Here is a 21,988-nt window from a genome sequence, read left to right on the forward strand (position 1 = left end):
CGTAGTACGGAATCATTTATTCAAATCTCGTGTCATTTATTCAAAATGGCGTCACCGCTATCTAATAAAACGTTCACGAAACTATCGACACCGTCATGACGGCCGTCATCTTACGTTACGTTGACAATCAACGTAACGTAACGCTGTCTAGGAAACCGCGCCATCTTGTTTACTATATAGCGGCCGTCATATTACGGCACCGTTTTCGGAGGAATCCAAAGCTTAAGGCGGTTTCATTCGCATTGGATGTGGATCCGGTGTGCAAGCGGGACATCGCTTAGACGCGCATACCGTTGTCTCGCTCATACACCGATCGGCGTGCGGATCCTCATCAGTGATAAACACGTAACGGTTCAGGCTCCTTGCAAAGACAACATGTATTATACAATATACATGTATGTACAATATTGGTACTCGTACTCGCGTACCAGCGGCAACCACTATCACCTATGTACAGCTTATGTTTATATTAACTCGCAATGGCGTCGCTAGGAGTGGGCGAAGCGGCCTCTCAAGCTCAGCCTCGCATTTGAGTCACGTGAACCTAGGCGCTCCCATACAATCGAAATTACGCTCCAATTTTAAAACAACTGAAATATCATTGAAAAATAACTTCGACGAGTTCGTGTGGCTCAAAGGGCCAGCCGCCGGAACCATATATTTATATTAGGTTAGGTTTTAGGTTACCTTGAAAACACACATTGAAAGAAAAGAGCCTCGCAGGTTCGACTTCGCCCACGGCTAGATTAGTTCACGCACGTGTGTAGGCTCTATCCAGGAACTAACTATAAGTTTATTTACATGGAGCTGCTTGGCAGAATAAATCAGCTAATATCAATAGACATTGCAGCTTGAAATATATATATATTAGGTAACACAGCGGAATAGCCTTTTGAGGCAGCCTCGACCTGAGAGCTGGACGATTAAGGCCCTAATGTTATAAACACGGGTTACTCACGTATTATCAAGGGCCACTTGCACCATCCCACTAACCTGGAGGTAACCGGTTAAACCATTAACCCAGTGTCAAATTGTACTGGTAACCATGGTAAGTCTAGGTTTAACCGGTTAACCCCGGGTTAGTGGGGTGGTGCAAGAAGCCCTAAGTCGAATAAACGCTCGACATAATTATTTCGATTCGTTTTTGAGGATCTATGGTCGAGTCTCACGGGAGTTTTATTAGTTACCATGTGGTATAAAGCTACAAGTCACAATTTTACAAGTGTCAATATATACATACATACAAAGTATTTTAATCAAGTGCGTAGTTGGTAAACTACGTAGTTTAATCCAAAGGCAAAATAAGGAATTATGGTTCAGATCGTGGATCGTGGCTACCTTATATAGTCCAATCAAATGGGATCTTTGTAATGATTGACAACTATAAAATATACAAATATACATATTTCTTAATAAATACCTATATGATAATTAACAGCAATATGAATAACAGCATAATATTGAAAATTATATAATGTTTATTCGGCTTTATGTTAATGACGATGTAAGCAATGTGGACATTAAAAAAACGCAAACAATATTCTAATTAACAAATGAACATGTATAACTTATATACGTAACAGAATCTATAACATTTTATAAACCGTGCACCTCATCTATTATAATCATAACAAATGATAGTTTAATATAATTAACATATACAAGCGAATATTGAATGGACTATCAAACGGCTACCCAACTATACATGGTTTTCTCACAAAAGATCATCACTCCGTACAGTCAGCGAAACGGTTTAGTTTGCACCCTTCTATAGAAATAAGCAGGGATGCATACCAAACAACTTCGCTCGCTGTACATGCGTGACGTCTCCGCCTTAGGCCCACTTGCACCATCCCACTAAACCGGGGTTAAGCGGTTAAATCGTTAACCTAGTGTTCAAATTGTACTGGTAACCATGGTAACTCCAGGTTTAATTGGTTAACCGCGGGTTAGTAGAATGGTGCAAGTGGGCCTTATGGTGTGGTCACGCACACAGAGACAGTGTGTTAGTCAGCACATCCGTAAGGAAATATCCGTTCAGCTAGAAAAGCCCGTTCACTAGAAGGCGGTGCAGACGTTGCCGTCGAACTCGATGTTGCCGCCGTAGGGCGGCGCGCGGTCCTCGTCGGTGAAGAGGCGGTTCTCGCCGCGCCACGCGTTATAGAGTGTAGGTAAAAAATCACTGAACAGCGGACTCCTCTGGGTGGTGCTGTTCTCGCGGACTATCTGTAATAAACCATAAAAATGTTACAATCAGAATATTTCAAGTAGGCACTAATCAATTACGGAGGGGAGAGTCAATAGATTGTCTGACTGATAGAGACCGTGCGTGTTGGAGGGGCTGCCATCTCGTAAACTGAATCGAAAGCGAAAATAATTGACACATCTAAGCAGGTGCTGCCCCCTACACTTTATACGCTGGCTTTATTTCGCATAGGAGGGGCTGCCATCTAGTGACTTAAATCGAAAAATGGAATATTGACATAATACTTCGCGCCAATGAACATGGGGCTTCTGTGAGTTCATGCACGCTCCCTATAGATGTCATTTAAAATAAATCGTTTCGAAAGATGCGGTGGATGAAACATCGTCAAAAATAGATGACGTAATTTATGAACAGCCCCTTAGAGCAGTTACAGGTCATATGTCATATCTAAAAGCCAAGGAATGGAACTTTATAAGTCATTGCGGCCCCTTTTATTTATAATAGAAAATTACTATACTTGAACCTTTCGTATTCTACTGTAAAATATTGGCTTTTCAAAATTATAACACTTTAAACTCTCGCGTTTTGTACACATATTTAATTACACAAACGGGTCTACCGCGATATAATTTCATTGTTTTTACCTTTAATTCCGACGTTTCAGCTGAGTTGCACCAGCTGTGGTCACGGAACGACTGACGTCCCAACAAATATCAACGGAGATATTAATAAAACACCACTAAACTACCCGACATTAATTTATAAAAATTTTCGGGGTAGACAAAGAAATTGCAGCTACCCGTCAAAGTTTAATGTTTAAGACTCCGTCACACAGGCGCGTTTTGCGAGCGGGGCGCGATGAGAGGGCGCCAGCGCCGCGCCCGCATCGCGCCTTGAGGACGCCGGCAGAACGCGCGCGTCGCGCCAACGTCACGCTCGCGGCCCGCCAGCGCCGCGCTCACAACCCAAACCGTTCGCAACGCGCGCTGTGTTGTGTGTGACTGCGCGGGCGCAATCAAAGCGGGGGAAGCGCGCGGCGTGCCGGAGGGGCGCTGCGGCCACGCGCAGATCGCGCGCGCGAGGCGTTCGCATCGCGCCCCGCTCACACCCCGCTAGCAAAACGCGCCTGTGTGACGGAGCCTTTACTGTCCACGGCACGACACGCAACACTTACAGCATCCGTACACTGGTCCGAAGATAATTATATCCGCTGTAGACCCGTTTGTGTAATTAAATATGTGTTTTCAAAATTAATTAAAAGTTAACATGCTTATCCTGCTTATGGATGCACTGCTCAGTGCAAAAGCATACCAAAAGTTAAATGTGGAATATGGACCCATCTAACGCTGCGTCTTACGTAAGCGAACAACTCGCAAACGCGAAGCGAAGCGGCGCAGCGCGCCCACGGCGTTCGCGTTCGCAACGAGGTCGCCCACGTAGGACACTTCTATAGACATCAACGGATTGATTCACCCCGCGCCGCATCGCTTCGCTTCGCGTGTTGTTCGCCTACGTAGTACGCTGCGTAAGAAAGCCCACTAGATGGCGCTTGCAACGTGGTGTCGAGCGGTTAGCTAACGTCGGTTACCTACCTTCTCTAGGCCTGCGTAGGAGGGTTCCTCCTGGCTGGAGGGGACCCAGATCTTCACGTCCTTGTCCAGCCCGCTGCTCGCCAGCACGGGGCTGCGCGGGTGCGTCTCTATGCAGTTCACCTGCAAATTTATCAAATTAAACATTAGACTAGCTTTTATCACTACATATTATAAAACAAAGTCGCTTCCCGCTGTCTGTCCCTATGTATGCTTAGATCTTTAAAACTACGCAACAGATTTTTTTTCAATAGATAGTAATTCAAGAGGAAGGTTTATGTATAATTTGTTAACCCGTGCGAAGCCAGGGCGGGTCGCTAGTGAGCACTAAGTGGACAAGCGGTAAGGCTTGCGATTTGCAAATCACGGTCGTGGGATCAAACCAATGAGTTTCTGAGATTTTTATTTAAACCGTATAACTTGATATTTACTGGCAGTCGCTAGCAGTAACTCTTTGGTGACGGAAAACATCGTCTGGGTTAGAAGGGCAGATAGGATAACTTCCGAGAAATCGGAAACATGTCACATCTTAAGTATGGGTCGTTTTCCACCTGTCCAATTTCTTTGTCCAATGTGCATTGCGTCTCACTCTCTCACTAAGCAAAATGTGAGATGCAACCACACATTGGACACAGGAACGGTTGTTACCACGCCGCCGATGTCGCCCTCCATCCACTGCACGATGGCCTCAGTCTCCTTATCCCAGATGTATATATGGCTGCAGTCGGACCCCGACACGACGTACTGGCTCTTGGGCCCGAAGAACGCCACCCCCTTGAACGTGGCGCTGTTCCGGTGCCCGCTATACTTGTGCGTGTAGCCGTTCGTCTCCCTGTTGGGGTTGTCTCTGGAAGATAAAATAAATAAGATAAAAATATCTGGGTGACCGAGCTTCGCTCGGAAAACATATATAAACTCGAAAATGCTCGTTTTCCCAGAGATAAGACCTAGCTAGATCGATTTTTCGCCTCCGAAAACCCCCATATAGCAAATTTCATCGAAATCTTTAGAGCCGTTTCAGAGATCCCCGAAATATATATATAAATAAATAAATATATAAATAAACAAGAATTGCTCGTTTAAAGGTATTAGATAGATATAGTTTATTCAAGTAGGCATAATTACAATGCGCTTATGAACGTCAAATAAAGTTACACCGGCGGAATGTGGACGTTGGATTGTTAATTTAAGATCGGTTAAACATTGGTTAGCACGTCACCCCTCCTGGTTGCCCCCAAACCAGGCGCAATGCGTAAACGAAACGCCACAACCGTAATGGCTCCTTTACACGATGGGCCAGCGCCGGCCACTCCAAGGGACGCATTTATGCGTTAGAGGGAGCAAGTGATATTGCTATCTCATTCTACCGCATGGCTGCGTCCCTTGGAGTGGCCGGCGTTGGCCCATCGTGTAGAGGAGCCATAAGGTTGAAAGTTAGACCATAAGGCGGCGTTTTCCACGCGCCGCTGCTGCTAACCGCAAGTGCATATAGACCCTAAATATACGGACTGAGTGGCCAAGTTAAAATAAAAACATTAACTTGCTCGAAGTTCAGATCATAGAGCATATTTTCTTTGCTTTAGGACAAGATAAATAAATAGACAAAGCAGATCTGACTAATGGTAAACATCGATAACTATATATCACATTTAAATTTTGAAATATTTCTACTTTAATGGCGAATACTTTTATACTTACTTATCGTAGACATCTCGTATGCTGTCGAAGAGATAGATATCTTCGTCGTTATACGAGCCGAGTATTTCGCTGCCGTCGTGGTTGTATATCGCGCATGTCAGATGCATCATGTTGTATTTGAACTTCTTCTTACCGTCTGTCTGTAAACAAATGCGTCAACGATGTAATTATACCTTTGCGAGACGAGTGTGTATCGTATATGTTTGGCATTTGGTGCGTGACACATCGATAAAACATGGGAGAGATATACTTGGTAGACAAAACCTTCAACTCCCAGCCCATTTCCAAAACAACCAAACAACAAGTAAGAGTGTGTGTAAACCAACAACGTGTAGGCGTTCTGTCTGGAGATGTTTTTGTTGGAGATGTTGGTTTCGAATTCGGATTGCCCCCAACCCCAAACCATTACATCAGAGTCCATTTTCGAAGTTACACAATACACCTTACAATAAGGTATTTGACACATGTTGAATTTTATAACTAAAATAGTTAAATAGATAGAAAACGAGCAATTTATCACAATACATTGGATATTTAAAAAATATTATGAGAATAATAAAAAAATACAAGGCCTTAAACTTTAAAATAGGAAAAAAAAAAATGATACCATTCGATTCCTTACATTTTATTTTAAAAAATATTGTATAACAACCACAGACTTAAATATACTATAGATCAAGCAAATATCACGATTTGTATTGAAACCAAGCGTGCCGACTTTTTACCACCTACTATGACGTCACAGCCTCAATTTAGTGATGGGAAATCCTAACCGATTCAAAAACACCGATGCCCCTCTGCCCCGCTACGATTCAACTATCTTGCTCATACTCAAAGATTTTATATCTGCGGTCTCGCTCGCTCACTCCCCGCTTCCCCGCGAACCACGCCAAAAATCACAAATCGATTGTTCTGAATGACACCGATTTTCTGACAGACGAATGATAAAGACAGGCGAATGATAAAGACAGACAAATGATTTTCTTCCCAACTTTTCCCTTCAATGAAACTAGTATTTTCAAAATCTATGACTGGATCATGTGGAAAACAAAAATAATGAAAGTTTTTTTAACACAATAGAAATTTATAACCCTACTAAACGTATAGGCAGACATATAATCGTATGTGGTTAAATTACCCTTCTTTTTAAAGGTGTCGTGTAAAATTAGGACATGATTTTTTTTTATCAATAACTACTAATAGTTTTTCTTAAATAGTTAATATCATTAATCTATCCGATATCGATTAAAATCGATTATTAGAAGCGATCGGTAGAACGAACAACACTAGTCGCTAAATTTGACGGACGAATGATAAACGGCCAGTACCACGAAGTCGAAGCGATGCGCGACAGTATCGCTAGTTCCGATATTCATCGTCTCTTACCTCACAACGTCAGATCAACCGCTCAAAGCAAACGCGCAATGTAATGTAAATATTATAGTTTTGTAACGTTAATCTATAGTTACTTAGGTATATTATTGGAATCACAACTTGGAATACTTAAAAAATTGTTTTAAAATGAATTTACGCCTAATATCATTTTAAAATTACTTACCTGTGATAGGAAATATGTCCTTGCCCTTGGGTGCTTGCAATTTTTGGGCTGTTGCAATTAATTATCACGCAACGAGGCATTTTTTAATTTTTTTACGGAATACCGGCTGCAACAACTGGCGCGCGTGGAATGTCAATAGCGACGGCCAACCTCGACACTTGGTCGGGGTTCGGACACGCAAAGTAGATGCATTTGCGTCATCTAGGTATATTTAAGTCTGTGATAACAACCATATAGGTACATAAACGCAATATTTCACCGACAAAATCGCAATTTCCTTGTTTTCCATACATTGAAACTGCTTCTAATGTTACATGGTGACGTCACGATGTATTGCCATTTTCTGTGAAGCGTTTCGTCAGTAGAGTGCGGGTGCCAGACTTTGACCATAATTTGTGACTTTTGTATTGCTTTAAGACAATGGGTCCCATACAGACATTTGATCCTCAAAACAAACCTGATCGACTGATACCATTCATAAAAAACTATTTAACCCTATTTTATTTAGAGCCGAGGTTAAGAAATGTCAGAGAAACAAACTCAACTTTGTCACAATGCCCCACTCTACCTACGCTTAAAAAAACAAATAACAATTTGTTAATAATATTGTATACCTATGGTTCTTTTTATTGAATCCAAACGGATGATTATGAAACTATAATCAGAGGTCACACGGGCGGCCCTGCAGCTATGTTTGTATGATAACGCGGACCGCACCCAAGTGCAAACATGAAGATGTCATTATTATTAATAGTTGTTGATTAATTAACCACTGATTAACTGGCATATTTATGTGAGAACTTATTATGTCCTGTCAAACGGGTACATACCTATAGCAAAACATAAATGTGTCTGACCCATTTCTCGAACGTTAAGGAGTTTTGGATGTTATGTTATAGTATAGTCATATGTATCACTCGATTATGCGTGTGCATTTGGCTCATCGACTGCTGACTAGCAGCAGTTAAGGATGTTAAAATCGCTCGTTGCTTTGGACCGGACAGAAAAATTACTTAGTATTTCGAAGAAAGAAGAAATGATCATGGAATATTTGAATCATTTGTTTATGCTTTTGTACAGTCAAGTGTAAAAATATGGGTGTAGACAACTTACTCCAAAATATGTCCCATAGTTCTTAATTCGCTGCCATAAGAGCTATGGGAAATATTTTTGTGACAATTGGTTCACCCATATTTTTACACTGGACTGTACATGAAAAATAAGTTTATTATAAAACCATGAATGAACTGGTATTTTTTTTTTGTCAGGATGAGTATTGAAAAGCATTAGCTATCGCATTGATAAACAAATAATAGTACATTATTGTCGAGGTTCGGAAGTAGCTAGTTGCAGGCTGAGGATTCGTTTTAAACGGACGACCTTGGGAGTCCGTTTAATTGAATCCGAAGCCAGCAAGTAGCCTTTCAGCCGAGTCATATACATATAGTGCTTTTCTCAAAAATGGTGCAAGAAATATAAATATTTTACAGAAGCAACGTTCTAATTTTCACAGAAAAAAGTAAAACTAGCGATGGGCGAGTCGAGTTATCTGATTCGAATAATTCGAATCAGCCTACAGATGAGTTAATTCGAATCAAGACTATTGGCAATTCGACTCAACTCGACCACTAGCTAACTCGGCGAATGAATCGCCAATTCGCCGAGCCGAGTCAACGCTATCACACTGTTACTAAGGCCATTCAAAAATAAACCTTAATACTGTAGCCCGAAGGCTCTTTTTACAACAACTGCCGTTCGATTCGCCGTCTCAACTCGAGTTGGTACTATGACCATTCAAAAATAAACCTTAATTCCGTGACCCGAAGGTTCTTTTTACAACAACGGCCGCTTGATTCGCCATCCCAAGTATCCCAACTCGAGTTCAGTGCTAGTATGGCCATTCAAAAATAAACCTTAATTCCGTGCCCTGAAGGTTCTTTTTACAACAACTGCCTCGTAACTCGCCGTCTCAACTCGCTCCGCGCCTGTGCCTGTGACCTTGTCGCGAACCACGTGAATCGTCGAGTCGAGTCAACTCGATTTTGAATTCGAATCAGCGGCCGAATCAATTCGAATGATTCGAATTGAAAAAAAGTGGACTCGTCACATCGCTAAGTAAAACCATTAAAAAGATTTGCTTGCCGCCTTAAAAAAAAAAAGAAGTGTATTTTTCTGCTGAAAATACGCCAACGTATTTGAGACACCTAAATAGTCGCGGTTCCAACATTATAATAATAAGTGCTGATCATCTGTTTGGCTGTTTAATGGACCTATGCCTTCATTTGATATGGCAATTTAAAGTTTTAAAACGTTTGGAACTCGTTAAATAATGGAATTTGTATGCAACATTGCAGTCCCGAAATCGAGACTGCAATGTTTTTAACTTTTTAATGTTTTGAATGACCATAAACTACGCACTTCGCGACCTATTTTTTAACCGGCAACGTCGACTTTGCCGTCCATTTTTGAGAAAATAAATGTGTTGTTGCTCGGTGATAATGAATTATTGACCCTTTATGCTCTTTGCCTTTATGCATAGAAGGCAAAGACAAATACCTATTTTATTTCTTATTTCGCATTACAAACTGAAACTAAGCCGGATCCAGAAAACTTTATACGAATATTCTGTCTTGAGCCACTGGTCCTGTCGATATGATATGACTGACGATGGTCAATCGTCAGTCATGTTCAGACTTTCTTAATTGTAGTTTTTGGTTTGTCGAACGGGGCCAAGGATTGAACACGCGAATGGCTAATTATACTTATCACTTATAGACGGTCAAGCAGAACTTGTCAGTAGAAAAAGGTGCGAAATTCAAATTTACTATGGGACGATATCCCTTCGCGCCTACATTTTTCAAAGGGTGTAGCAGAATAGCCTTTGAAAAATTGCCCCCAGCGCTTTTGGTTCGGAACTATAACCAAACGATGCCTTTTTGCCCGAAATATATAAATATACAAGAATTGCTCGTTCAAAGGTATTAGATTAGATGACTTTGTTATCTCTATACTATACGCCTTACTCTATGTGCTTTATTGTGAAAAAACAAAACGCAACGACAGTGAAGAACGGAATTCTTAATTTAAATGTTTACAGATAAACTCCAATAATAAATATGATTCTTACTGAGCACATTGAGATAGTCTTTTGGTTGGAAAGCCCGTTCGAAATTTAAACTTATTAGCATTTTAACAAGGTTGTATTTTGTAGATCTTTTTCTCACTCATACTTATAGTAGGCTATTCAGAAAAAAAAAATATCCCACAAAAATAAGCAAGGAGAATTAAACTTTGCGTCAAGCACATAAGTCATAAATTGTAAATGCCAAAGTTGGAAGTAAGGATCTTTCTCGCTAAAATTACTTCCTTATATGAAATGACCAGTGTTAGCTAGTAACCTTAACCCTAAGCAACCAAAGATCAGGCTGCAGTTGAAATCTAATAAAGATAAAGTTAAGCTTGTAATTTTCCCGCCGTCTCCATGACTGTTTCAGTTGGGTATTGACTGGTCAGCTGCCTGTTAGCTATAGTTTTCGCTAAAGTCGCCAGGACAGAGGTGAAATTTTTTATATGAACACTTGCAATTTTAAATGCATTATTTAGCGAAACCACTGCACTCTAAAATGAAGTCAAAATCAGTCCATCGGCTCAATTTTTTGCAAGCTTTCCAATGGTACCCGACACGATTCTTACAAATAAAAATAATTTCAGCTGACCCCTTTCAACCCCCAAATTTTCCCCTAAAATAATAAGTAAGCGGTTTTGACTTATTAATAATGTTAGTGCTGGTAATTGCTATAACTGTTCCAAATTTTAGCTATCTACGTCAAACGGTTTCTGAGAAAAACACATTTAACTGATTTGCAAGACCGATGTGATCCCATAAGTGTACCGCGAACAAAGTTTGTGCGTTACACTAAAAAGTAACGTAAAAACAATGGCTCAATTTGCAATCTACAGAAAGAAAACAAACAGCTCAATAACAACAACAGTAATGGGTTCATCAACTTTTTCTCACACGTTGCTATGGTTACGGTCTCCTGAGTCACTCTTAAAATTTTAAGTTTTTCGTATTTAAATGAACCAAACTTGCATTTTGTGGTAGTGCCTTTCCATAATGGGACATCTACTGAGCATGTTAGTAGAACATGGTACAACAGCAGTTCTTCTAACAATCTATGCTACTATTGTCTCCTCGCTGATGGGACAGAATAGCAACAATAAATAGTTGATTGACCCTAATAATAACAATGAGCCCGCAGGGCAGCGTGTGGCGAGCTGTTGGGGAGTAACGACCCCACGAACCCGAGTGCTCCAGAGAGTAGGTCAGGGCCGTCTCCGGCGTGTCTTCGTCGAGTTCGTCGGTCGGAGTGGACCCCAAGGGGACCTGCAGGACTCTCGGCTCTGGCTTGCCTTAATAGGGTATTTGACTGTATTTAAAATAAATTATTTTACACCATGCGTGAAATAAAGCACCAGAAGATTAATAGAGAAACGTAGACAGCAGTTATTTTTAGACACAAATTATATTTTAAAGCTCGTATAAAACTATAAAGAGTAGGTCATTTGACTGTGACTATGCTAGTGTTTCATATAAATTCCAAAGAAGCAAAATCGTTTTGACAGTTCGAAAAAAGAAACTGATTTGACTATTAGTCAAATACCCTATTGGCCGTCCAGAGAGGAGTCATTACAGCTATATGCTCGAGGGGTGAAAGTTTTAAAGGGCATAACTTCGGAGAAAGCGCAGCACACCTCTCGATACCCCTGCGCCGCTCGGGCCGGTGTCGCGCCTGGCCGTCTTTACGATGGGGCATCGGGGCCCAGCGAATGGCGAGGTGAAAGAAAGAATAAGGATCAAGTCAAATACTACTACCTAGCATACTAAATAATATACCTGAAGAAATATATAAAAATAGCCTCGAAAATAAAAATAAATGTAAAAACGCGTTCAAGAAATATTACATAACGGATGGGAATGTGTGATGACAGGTGTTACCTGATAACTGTTTACCTACCTTATTTGTTCCTTTTGTGTCTAGTATATAAGTACTTACCATATAAACACTCAACATGCAGTTTGAGCGTAGTGATGCATTTGCACCACGCATAAACTTTCATAAGTTTCTGTGGCGCATCTTAGTTCTAAGTTCTTTGTATTATGTTTTTGTGATGTGTAAATAAATAAAAAAAAAAAAAAAAAAAAATGGCGTTCTAAAAGTTTTAATCATGTGTCGAAAGATGGCAGTAATTTTACTGCGGCTACCAAATTTACTTCGACAACACGCCTCTATTTGAAATTCAGTGTCAGGAGGCACCGGCACTCACCTCGTGGTCTTGGAAGGAGTTCGGACAGAAGAGGTCCCTGGCGCGCGCCGCGTGCCTGGTGTCGTACACGCGCACGAAGCGGTCCCGCCCCGCCACGCACAGCAGGAGCGGCTCCAGCGGGTGCCCCGACACGCTGTACAGCGGGATCGACGACCCGGACTCCTTCACGTGGAATAGTCTACAACGATAACCATGCTTTACTACAATTACTACTTGACCACTAAACTACTGCAAGAGGGAATATTACGCGAAACTCTGCGTAGGGGGCGCCACTTCCACAATCTAAGGGTCTCCCGTCAACGCGAGAGTCGAAATTTTGTTATCTAACCTTTCTATCACTCTTGCATATTCGAGCGATAAAGAGGCAGATTGCCGAGTTCGCGTTTCCCGGTAGGCCCTTTGTAAACAAACCGCCTTGATGTATCAATGTCATATTTTATTGTCTGTGAAAACCAGTGAACGCATATCCATGGAAACCGCCTTTGGGAACATTACCGTTCAAATTCTCGGGCCAAATTAGCACACATACACAATTACGCCTACATTTAAATAAGACGATACGTTTACAGAGCCTATAATCAAAGCTGGTAAACGAAATAATAGTCATCTATTACACTAACGTATACAGCTAAGTGTAGATGAAATGCATATACTGTCAATAACTACCAATCAGCGACATTAATCCGCTAATAACCTTCTTGCCGTACGTACTGGCCGCTGAGAGTTCGCGGTTCATATTTGATTAGAATATGACTTGGACAGGGATAGGTTTATGCCATACAATGAAGAACCAGTCAAATAATTCAGGTATAATAATTTAATGCAGATTAAAAGATAACTAGTTAAAATGTTATTATGAAATGACAGACTAACTCAACATAAGTAAATATTCATTGTTGTATAAATGTATTCCGCTATAATAAGTATTTTGAATATTTTATTATCAATCTGTATGGCAGTGCGGTCACGTTCAGAGACCGTACCATGAGTCACTGGCAGTGTCAAAACTGACATTTACGCTATCGAGAACGTAATTTACTTTCTATACATCTCGTTTGCACTAATATGCGAGTACGAGCGAGATGTACAAAAAGTAAATTACGTTTTCGACGGCGTTTATGTCAGTGCCAAACTGATGGTAGCCGTACTGGTATAGTCTGTCCGTTTTTCTAAGATCAAGTACGCCATAGTAAATGTATGGCGAACTTGATCTTAGAAATCAAGGACCATAGGACCATAACCGTTCGCGCGCTTACATTTTCTAAATTTGCCGCTCTTTTCTACTGACGGAAATGGCTTGAAAGAGAACCTACATATATATGTATATGTGACAGTAGAGGGTGGATTCAAATGATCAACATTTTCAGATAATGTGTGTATTTGTTAAATTAATTCAATGAAAGCGTGATAGAAAAAAAATGTATCTACATATAGGAGACCGGGTATGATTATCTCACGGGTTATCTCATGAATAGAACATATTCTAGATATCTTGCCAGGCATCCACTCAATTTCATGTCTCTCTAATTGGACAGCTTTTTTCCATAGTTCTCTGCGAATAGGAATCTGAACGGAAAGTAATGTAAAATGACAATACCAAATTTGATTATTAATTTGAAATAACTAGGTAGTTTTTTTATAGCTCCATCTCATGAAATAAAAAAGGAAAATACAAATCTGTAAGAAGGAATTTATTACTACATTTATAATTATATAGAAAATACCTAAACCTAACATAAGTTAATAAAATAGTCTACTTCATTTGGCATAAAACCATCCCTATTATCCTCGCAATTTAAAAAGTCGTATGTTGTTATGAAAGTCGTATGCAGTTGTTACGTTTTAGCTTAGCAACGGTAGTATTGAAAAAATATCGTCATGTTTATTCCAAATTTTACTGAAGGTATCTGTTTACTACAAGTGAAAAGTGATTCCACTGTCCTTGATATGAACTAAAATAACTTCTGCACCACTTCACGACACATGAAGACATTTTTAATTACAAAAAAACGTAGTTTTTATAAACCAATAGGGAATATTACGCGAAAGTCTACGTAGGGGGCGCCACATCAACAACAAGTAATAGTATTTTATGCAACCGTTGTTTAAAAGGGGTCAAAAAAGGCGAGTGGCGTGAGTATTGTTAATAAAGACGCCACGAGTATTTTTTGACTCAGTTAAACAACGTTGCATATTACAATACTTTTTCTACGACCAAGCACTTACTTTGAAAAGAAAATTGTAAACAAATATTTCACATTCAACAAAAATAATACTTTAAACAAGTGGAATCATATAGGACATAATATATGTAGGCATAGAGAAAAAAATACATAGAGTGCTCACTCCATACATCAGTTTTAGTACCAAAAAGACTATTAGCATCTAGCGTCGAGTAGCGGAACTATCAGTACTGCTACTTGACAATAGATGTAGCACCGACCGGAAAGTCTTATGCTGTTGAGATAAGACTTTCCGGTCGGTGCTACATCTATTGTCAAGTAGCAGTACTGATAGTTCCGCTACTCGATGCTAGATGTAGACACTGAAATTAATAGTCTGAACTGATGTATGGAGTGAGCACTCTTGTCTTTATTTCTCTATTATGTAGGTAAACAAACCAAACCCGGCCACCGCGCCCCGCGCCCCACGGCCGGTTGGTCAGCGACACCTTCTTGTAACTCATGAGGCCCTGGTACTTGCTCTTAGTTAAATTACAATTTTGGATAGCTTTTTTCTCGATTTTGGCCACAGTAGCCTATGGAGACTAACAAGCAACGCTAATCGGTGTTCGTAGCCTATGGATCTTGCTATATTACGGGTGCCACATGCGCGTTTCTGACTTCTGAAGCAATTTTATTGTTTCTACTATAGAACCTAATGAATATTTTGTAAATTGGCAGCAATGCACTTAGTACTCATCTGTCAGAGATGACAACTAAAATTAGGTTGGCAACAATGTATTTCATACAATATTTTTTAAGTGGTGATTACATGAAGTATCGTAAAAGTGCCAAAAAGATACTGCGTGTATGCACAAATAATTTTTTGGGGAATAGACTAAAGACTTGTCTTGACAACTATAACATAGGGGTTTAAAGGTGTGTGTACGACCTTTTAAATGACAAATAAAGATACGGGAGTAGAAAAACAATCCAAGGGTCTACCGCAAACGAGAGAGTCGACATTTTGTTATCTAGCCTCTCTATCACTCTTGCATATTCGAGCGATAAAGAGGCAGATAGCTGATTTTCGATTTCGCGTTTCCCGGTAGGCCCTTTGTAAGCAAACCGCCTTGATGTATCAATGTCATATTTGATTGTCTGTGAAAACTTGTCAAAAAACAGTTTAAGGTACTGTATGTATAAGTTACTCTATGGTATACTTAAGTCACTAGTGCTGCACTCTGGCGGCAAAACATTGCAGTAATACTCCCTATTTAGCCATCCGTCACTGACTGTCATCTCGGCCGAACTGAAGTTGCCAATCGAACAGTCTGTCTGTAAGCACCGCCTACAATCGAATAGCTTACGTTGGGTCATAATTGAGCGGACAGAATGCTTCCATGGATATGCGTTCACTGGTGAAAACTAGTAAAAAAACAGCTTACGGCACAGTATGTATAAGTTACTCTATGATTTACGATGGGTGCTAGTGCTGCACTCTGGCGGCAGAACATTGCAGTCATACCCCCTACTCATATTCATCATCATCATCATAGCTGGCTTATGGCAGGTATGCACTTTGGTGCAACTGCGGCGGCTCGCCCCAATTTAGTTGGCGGTTAAGTGCGTGCCGTATTCAAACTTAACTGGCCCGCTCTGCTGCTTGCCATCGCAAACGCCACCTCGACGGCGTCTGGCGCCTTTAATGTGAATCGTATGCAAGTGCCATTTGATTTCCAGTTCCAGTACGGGGTCGTGTCTAGTGTCTCGTGTCACGGTGTACATACTTGTTGGCCTGCTCGGCGCGCACGTCGCACTGCAGCACGACGCCGTCCTCGCCGCCGGACACGACGAGGTGCGGCGCGTGCGCGCTCACGTGCAGCTTGTGCGCGGCGCGCGAGTGCGACGCGAGCCGCCGCCGCGACACCGTGGCGCCGCCGCTCGGCGGGCATTGGAGAAGACGGACCTACGACATACAAATTACGAATCTTACTAATCTTTAAATGTCTCCAAAATATGTCAAAATTTATTTATTTTTGATAAAATGTTAACTTTCAGTTTTTAGCCCTGAAAATACTCATACGCGTTCGCTTTGTCCAAATGGCGCGTAGTCACTAAGAAAACGTGAGTGTAACATTATTATTTTTGACTCGGTGATCAAATTTGAACTGCCTTGGTAGTCGATTTTTAGGATTCGGAGATTCAAATTTTTTACGTGAGAAAGACGTATCTTAATTCATAAAATACCGTCATTGTAGCAGTCGATTGCAGGATATTAGGGGCTAAATAATTTTTTTTAAAAATTTAAGTTTCGATTATGAAATTTAACATGACGTCAATTCTAAAATTGAAATCCACTGAAAACCAGCGCCTGCACTAAGTGCTCTGACACATGTTGAGTGGTATCCTCCTTGATACAACAAGTTACAAAACAATGTCATATAGGTACATATTTAATATCTGTTAGTATTAAGATTGTTGTGTCAATTTTTTTTATTTCTTTTCTTTTCAAAATCCGTTAGGATTGAGGACCTGTCCATCCCTGGCGCAGGTGACGATGTTGAGCTGGCTCCTGGCGTTGAGGTGCAGGAACTTGCTCTGGAAGACGTTGGACTTGTGGCCGGTCTTGATGGTCTGCAGCGCCACCTGCCGCGCCCAGTCCCACACCACCACGTTCGTGTCGTCCGACCCCGACGCTAGCAGTTGTCCTGTTGAGTATAACATGTGTTTTATAGCACATTTATTAAAATGACACGTCAATTTACCCTATTATCTGTACCTATGGGATATTTGTGTCATATATGATATTAATTATAAATTGTGTGTATGCCGAATAGCCTCAAAGTAAAACAACAAACATAATGGCAGAGAGCTGTAATTTTACAGGATGTATTTGACATTAATTTCGTTTTAAACTATTTTTCTCGCAAATGTGATGAAAAACAATGTGTTAATTGTATGTAACACGAGTGGTATTAAAATTGTACACTCGAGTCATAAATACTCCGCCTGCTGGGCATGGGGACTCTCGTTAACAATTTTGGCGATACCTCCGTTATTTATTGCACTACTATCTTAGATATCCAATTCACACTCATTTCAGTTTGACACAATCTAAAAACAGCTTACCTTCAGGGTGAAAATTTATCGAATTAACACAGCCCTTATGCTTGTTGAGGTGGTGCAGCTTCTGCAGCCTGTAATAACAATAATTATCATTATAGAACACTATTACACAAATCAAGCTAGATAGATAGAATGCAAGACAATAATCATCATTTTGGTAACACTAAATAGTATAAAACAAAGTCGCTTCCCGCTGTCTATCTCTATGTATGCTTAGATCTTAAAACTACGCAACGGATTATGATGCGGTTTTTTTTTTAATTAGATAATTCAAGAGGAAGGTTTATGTATAATTCGTTAACCCGTGCGAAGCCGGGGCGGGTCGCTAGTATATGAATAATCTTCATACCTGTAAACGGCGTGCAGCGAGCCGTAGAACCTCCTTTCGAACATCACATCCTCCTTGGTTGTCTTTCCACGGGGCAGCGTCAGGCCCATCTCTCGATTCATAATCTCTGAAAACGAATTTTGTTTCTGATATTTATAATACTTAATTGTCAAGGTTTTGATGTTTTTCTAACACAGATGAATTATCTGCAAATCCTACATATATTATTACTACATTAGGCAAGCATCATCTCACAGATGCATGGCCTTTCTTTTTTTGGAACAAAAAAGAATTTATTTTATTAATTTATTTTTAGAACACTGGCAATATTTAGTAAATTAATGTAACTCCCGTGTTGCTTTGATCTAAATCCCGGATTCAATAAGTGATGTATTGTCAGGCGTGGCTCACTCCGCGATTTCGTCGCTTTGCTACAGGTAGCTAAAAGTACATCCATTCCACACCAATTTTGGTGGCTAGTCATACGCCGCGCGTGGCGCTGTCGCCACCTAGCGGCCATATCTGTCCTGATCGTAACAGACGCGTTTTGTTAGAGAGTGAGTCTTCTGTACCTAGAAACTATTATTTATTTTGTGGTATTGTGTAGCATTCTATCTCAAATGAAGTTGCAGGGCCACTTACCTCTCAATATAAAATAACTATGTTTTGGCCTAGTCTTGGACAAGACACTGTCCATCTTTGCCTTGTCCTCTTGGTCAATGTCAGACCTTTGCCACAGGTTGCCATCATCACTGTCCGAGTCTGAGTTGATCAGATTCAGCTCGCTGGACTGCCCGTAACTTGACTCATTGGAAGAACTATGATTGCTGTTGCTGGAGCTGTGGAGACATTTAATATGTATTTAAGATGATTGTCACATCACCTTATTGCAGATACATCCATCCTCAGATACATCAGAGCGGCCGAAGTGCTCAAAAATATCTGAATGCACCTTGACAATAGTCATGCCCAGATATTTGTAAACACCTTAGCCGCTCCACTATATCTAATGGTGACTGTACAAACACCTAAGGAAGGTGTTGGTGTAAGATATAAGAAATAGGAAAATCATAAAATAACATTCGCATGTCAGTTTAACAAAACTGAAATACATTAAATTTAGAGAATGACTTTTCTGTTACTTAAAATAATTAGCAAATTCGACAGATAACTGCAAGATTGACATTTTTTCAAGTTATTTAGCTAAAGTATCATGCAAATAAATCATATCCACTCATTCATTAATTTACTAGCAATATGGCAATTAGTACTCTATGTAGCTGTTTAACTATGTCTCAACTCTTCTGCCAATATCTGATAGCATTTAATAAATGGATATTTTTTGTGTATTTTTTAGGGTTCCGTACCCAAAGGGTAAAAACGGGACCCTATTACTAAGACTCCGCTGTCCGTCCGTCTGTCACCAGGCTGTATCTCACGAACCGTGATAGCTAGACAGTTGAAATTTTCACAGATGATGTATAACAACAAGTACTTGGATGGGTGACAGTTTTTTTGCTTGTTTTGCTCTATTTTTTGTTGATGGTGCGGAACCCTCCGTGCGCGAGTACTTTCAAGTGCTTTGTATTGTGCCATTACATAATAGCTCATTCATGTGATTCATTTTATAGAAATTGGAGATGTGGAATTCAATTTGTCTAATTATTGTTGTATTTGTTGTTATGATAAAACAAGTTGCTATTTTTTCGTCTTTTTTCGTTGGTATAAGAATAGTCAAAATAACTATATATTATTATAACATTATCTTAGCCTGATAATACCCATAAAATAACTTCCTACAGAAGGACACCAATGTTAGTACTTACGGGCTTCTAGACACCTCTGAAAATGCGCCTAAGGACCTTTCCAAATCCACACTCTCTCCATCTGAATTATTAGACAATCTCCTTGACACAGGAGGGCTTTCTTCTGTTGATAAATCATCAGAATCCCTTGAATTATCACTGTCGGAGTCTCTGTCGGGCGTTTTTCGTTTTCTGTAACACCTTCCGAGTCTTGGGCGCCGAATGTTTAGAACGATCCCATGGATACTGCTCGACGGCGCCGCGTTAACCACCACGTTCGAGGGCCCTTCTAAAGGCTCTGCGGCTCGCTCCTCGCTGCTAATGCTCTCTGATTTATCTGCGGACACCCCGCTGTCCACATTTTCGTCCTTCACATCCTTACTCGACGAAGCTATGGAACGTAAATACGTAATTTAATAGCGTCATTGCGACTGACGTAGCGTTTTAAATTATTGTTCAGATAATCACCTGATCCATTGGAGCTATCCTGCGAACTTCCGTCGTTTAGTTTCAACTTCTTTCCACCCATAGCAGGGCTGAGAGGAGATTCCTTTACTTCGTCATCGCTCAAGGAGTTATCATCCATTGTAATAGTTACGATTAGCAACTACGAACAACGAATAAGAATTTTAATTATTAAGAAATGAATTTAATAATATAATATTCAAAACGTATTATTACATTACTACAGTAGTCAACTGAGAAAATCACTAATCAGGTGCAATGGAGATTTTTATTTTTTTTAGATTTTTCTGACAGACGATCGGATGGAAGAACACGGTGTTTGCTTTTTTTGACGTCGATTTATTTGAAACGAAACCTATAGTATGGCATGATTTCGATTGTCAGAAATTTTGGATCAGTGTAGCTAAAGCTTTATAGGAGAAAGTTTTTTGTGAACGCATCATTTTTAATGACACACTGGCCGCCAATGTTACCAGCTTCCATTTCATAATTTTAAGAACAACAAAACTTAAATCATTGCCCTTTGTTTGGTAGTGCCAATCAAAACGTAGTGATTATATTCTCTTTGGTGCCAATAAAACAAGGCCCCAACGTTCTCATTTCTCAGTACAAAATTTATCGGTATGTTTGCGTTAAAATGTGTATGTGTAGGTTTATTGCACGTTTTTAGGGATGTCGACTCGTCGATTTTAATCATGTTATATATCGATACTCTCTACACAGCGGAACGGAATAGCGATTAATTGAAGCTTCGATATTTTCACCAAAAATAAACACCCTGGAAATGCTAATGGATAATTAATATTTAATAAAATAATAATAAACTCAATTATTGCGAAAAACATATTTTATTTGGTTTTAATGTAACTTTTATATATGTGGCGTTCCTTGCCTCCTTTAGACAATAATTCAAATAATTATAACGGGGTCATAATTAAGAATAACTTAAAAAACTTCTAAATTAATGTCTACAAAGATAAATTCTATATCTGGTTTAATTTATCGCCCGTTTTGTATTTACACAATGTATATAGAGTAAAGTTATGGTTATCTGTTCATTTTAGGTAGTTTAAATCCTTTCATGTAAAATTATAATTGTAAAAAGGCCGTATAGTTTATCGATATCACTTTATCGACGTGACTACATGCCTCTGGTTCCTCATTGTAAATCGTACATAAAATGTGTCTGTGTTTGTGAGACTACGGTGACAGATGGCTTGGGCTTCATCTTTAAAAATAATACATCTATGCAATAAAAGATACAAGGCAAACTTTTTTATGGCGTCGTGTCTTAAGGCCCCAGTACACAGTGGTGAAGGATGGGCCATCCCACGCCGACGCCATTGTGTACAAGGGCAATGGTATACAATGGCGGACGACCGGCCGTCAGTTGTACAAGTTAAACGACCAAACTGAACTAAAGGTACTAAAAGAGCGAACTATTTCGTTTGACCGATTGACCGAGAGCGGAGCGCTCTCTGTAGTGTACGAGCAGGCACAAGCCTATTCCGCCATAGTATATGAAATGGAGTATACTAGCGTCAGACAAAGACAGTCTGATTGACAATTGAGACATTGTCTGGCCAACTAACTAGGGCATGCAATACCGGTTCCGGTACCGAGAATTTCATTTCCCGGTTCTGGGCACGGCCGGTACCGGGATTCCCGGTTCTTCCCGGTTCTTAGGATATTATATAATAATTTTTAAGAAATTCGTTTT

At 40.1% G+C, this 21,988-nt stretch overlaps 1 protein-coding gene across 1 annotated transcript; it reads right to left on the reverse strand.

Moving 5' to 3' along the window:
• Positions 1–1,992: 1,992 nt before the first annotated feature.
• LOC134648750 (DDB1- and CUL4-associated factor 8) lies at positions 1,993–20,412 on the reverse strand. The gene is made up of 12 exons (XM_063503268.1): positions 20,272–20,412; positions 19,825–20,194; positions 18,641–18,837; positions 18,020–18,125; positions 17,674–17,741; positions 17,077–17,252; positions 16,332–16,510; positions 12,380–12,557; positions 5,494–5,633; positions 4,444–4,642; positions 3,799–3,918; positions 1,993–2,226 (listed from the first exon to the last, which is right to left on the reverse strand). Exons 1-12 carry the CDS (start codon positions 20,387–20,389, stop codon positions 2,059–2,061), a joined length of 2,019 nt encoding a protein of 672 aa, XP_063359338.1. The 5' UTR covers positions 20,390–20,412; the 3' UTR covers positions 1,993–2,058.
• Positions 20,413–21,988: the final 1,576 nt, after the last annotated feature.

This window comes from Cydia amplana, chromosome 1 (genome assembly GCF_948474715.1).
Source record: "Cydia amplana chromosome 1, ilCydAmpl1.1, whole genome shotgun sequence".
NCBI lineage: Eukaryota > Metazoa > Arthropoda > Insecta > Lepidoptera > Tortricidae > Cydia > Cydia amplana.

Excerpts from the sequence above, each read along its gene's own strand:
- LOC134648750 (XM_063503268.1), bottom strand. The coding sequence starts at position 20,389 with ATGGATGATAACTCCTTGAGCGATGACGAAGTAAAGGAATCTCCTCTC. Across the intron at positions 20,195-20,271 it reads GGATAGCTCCAATGGATCAG|CTTCGTCGAGTAAGGATGTG; the intron begins GTGATTATCTGA and ends TACGTTCCATAG. Across the intron at positions 18,838-19,824 it reads TCAGAGGTGTCTAGAAGCCC|CTCCAGCAACAGCAATCATA; the intron begins GTAAGTACTAAC and ends ATGTCTCCACAG.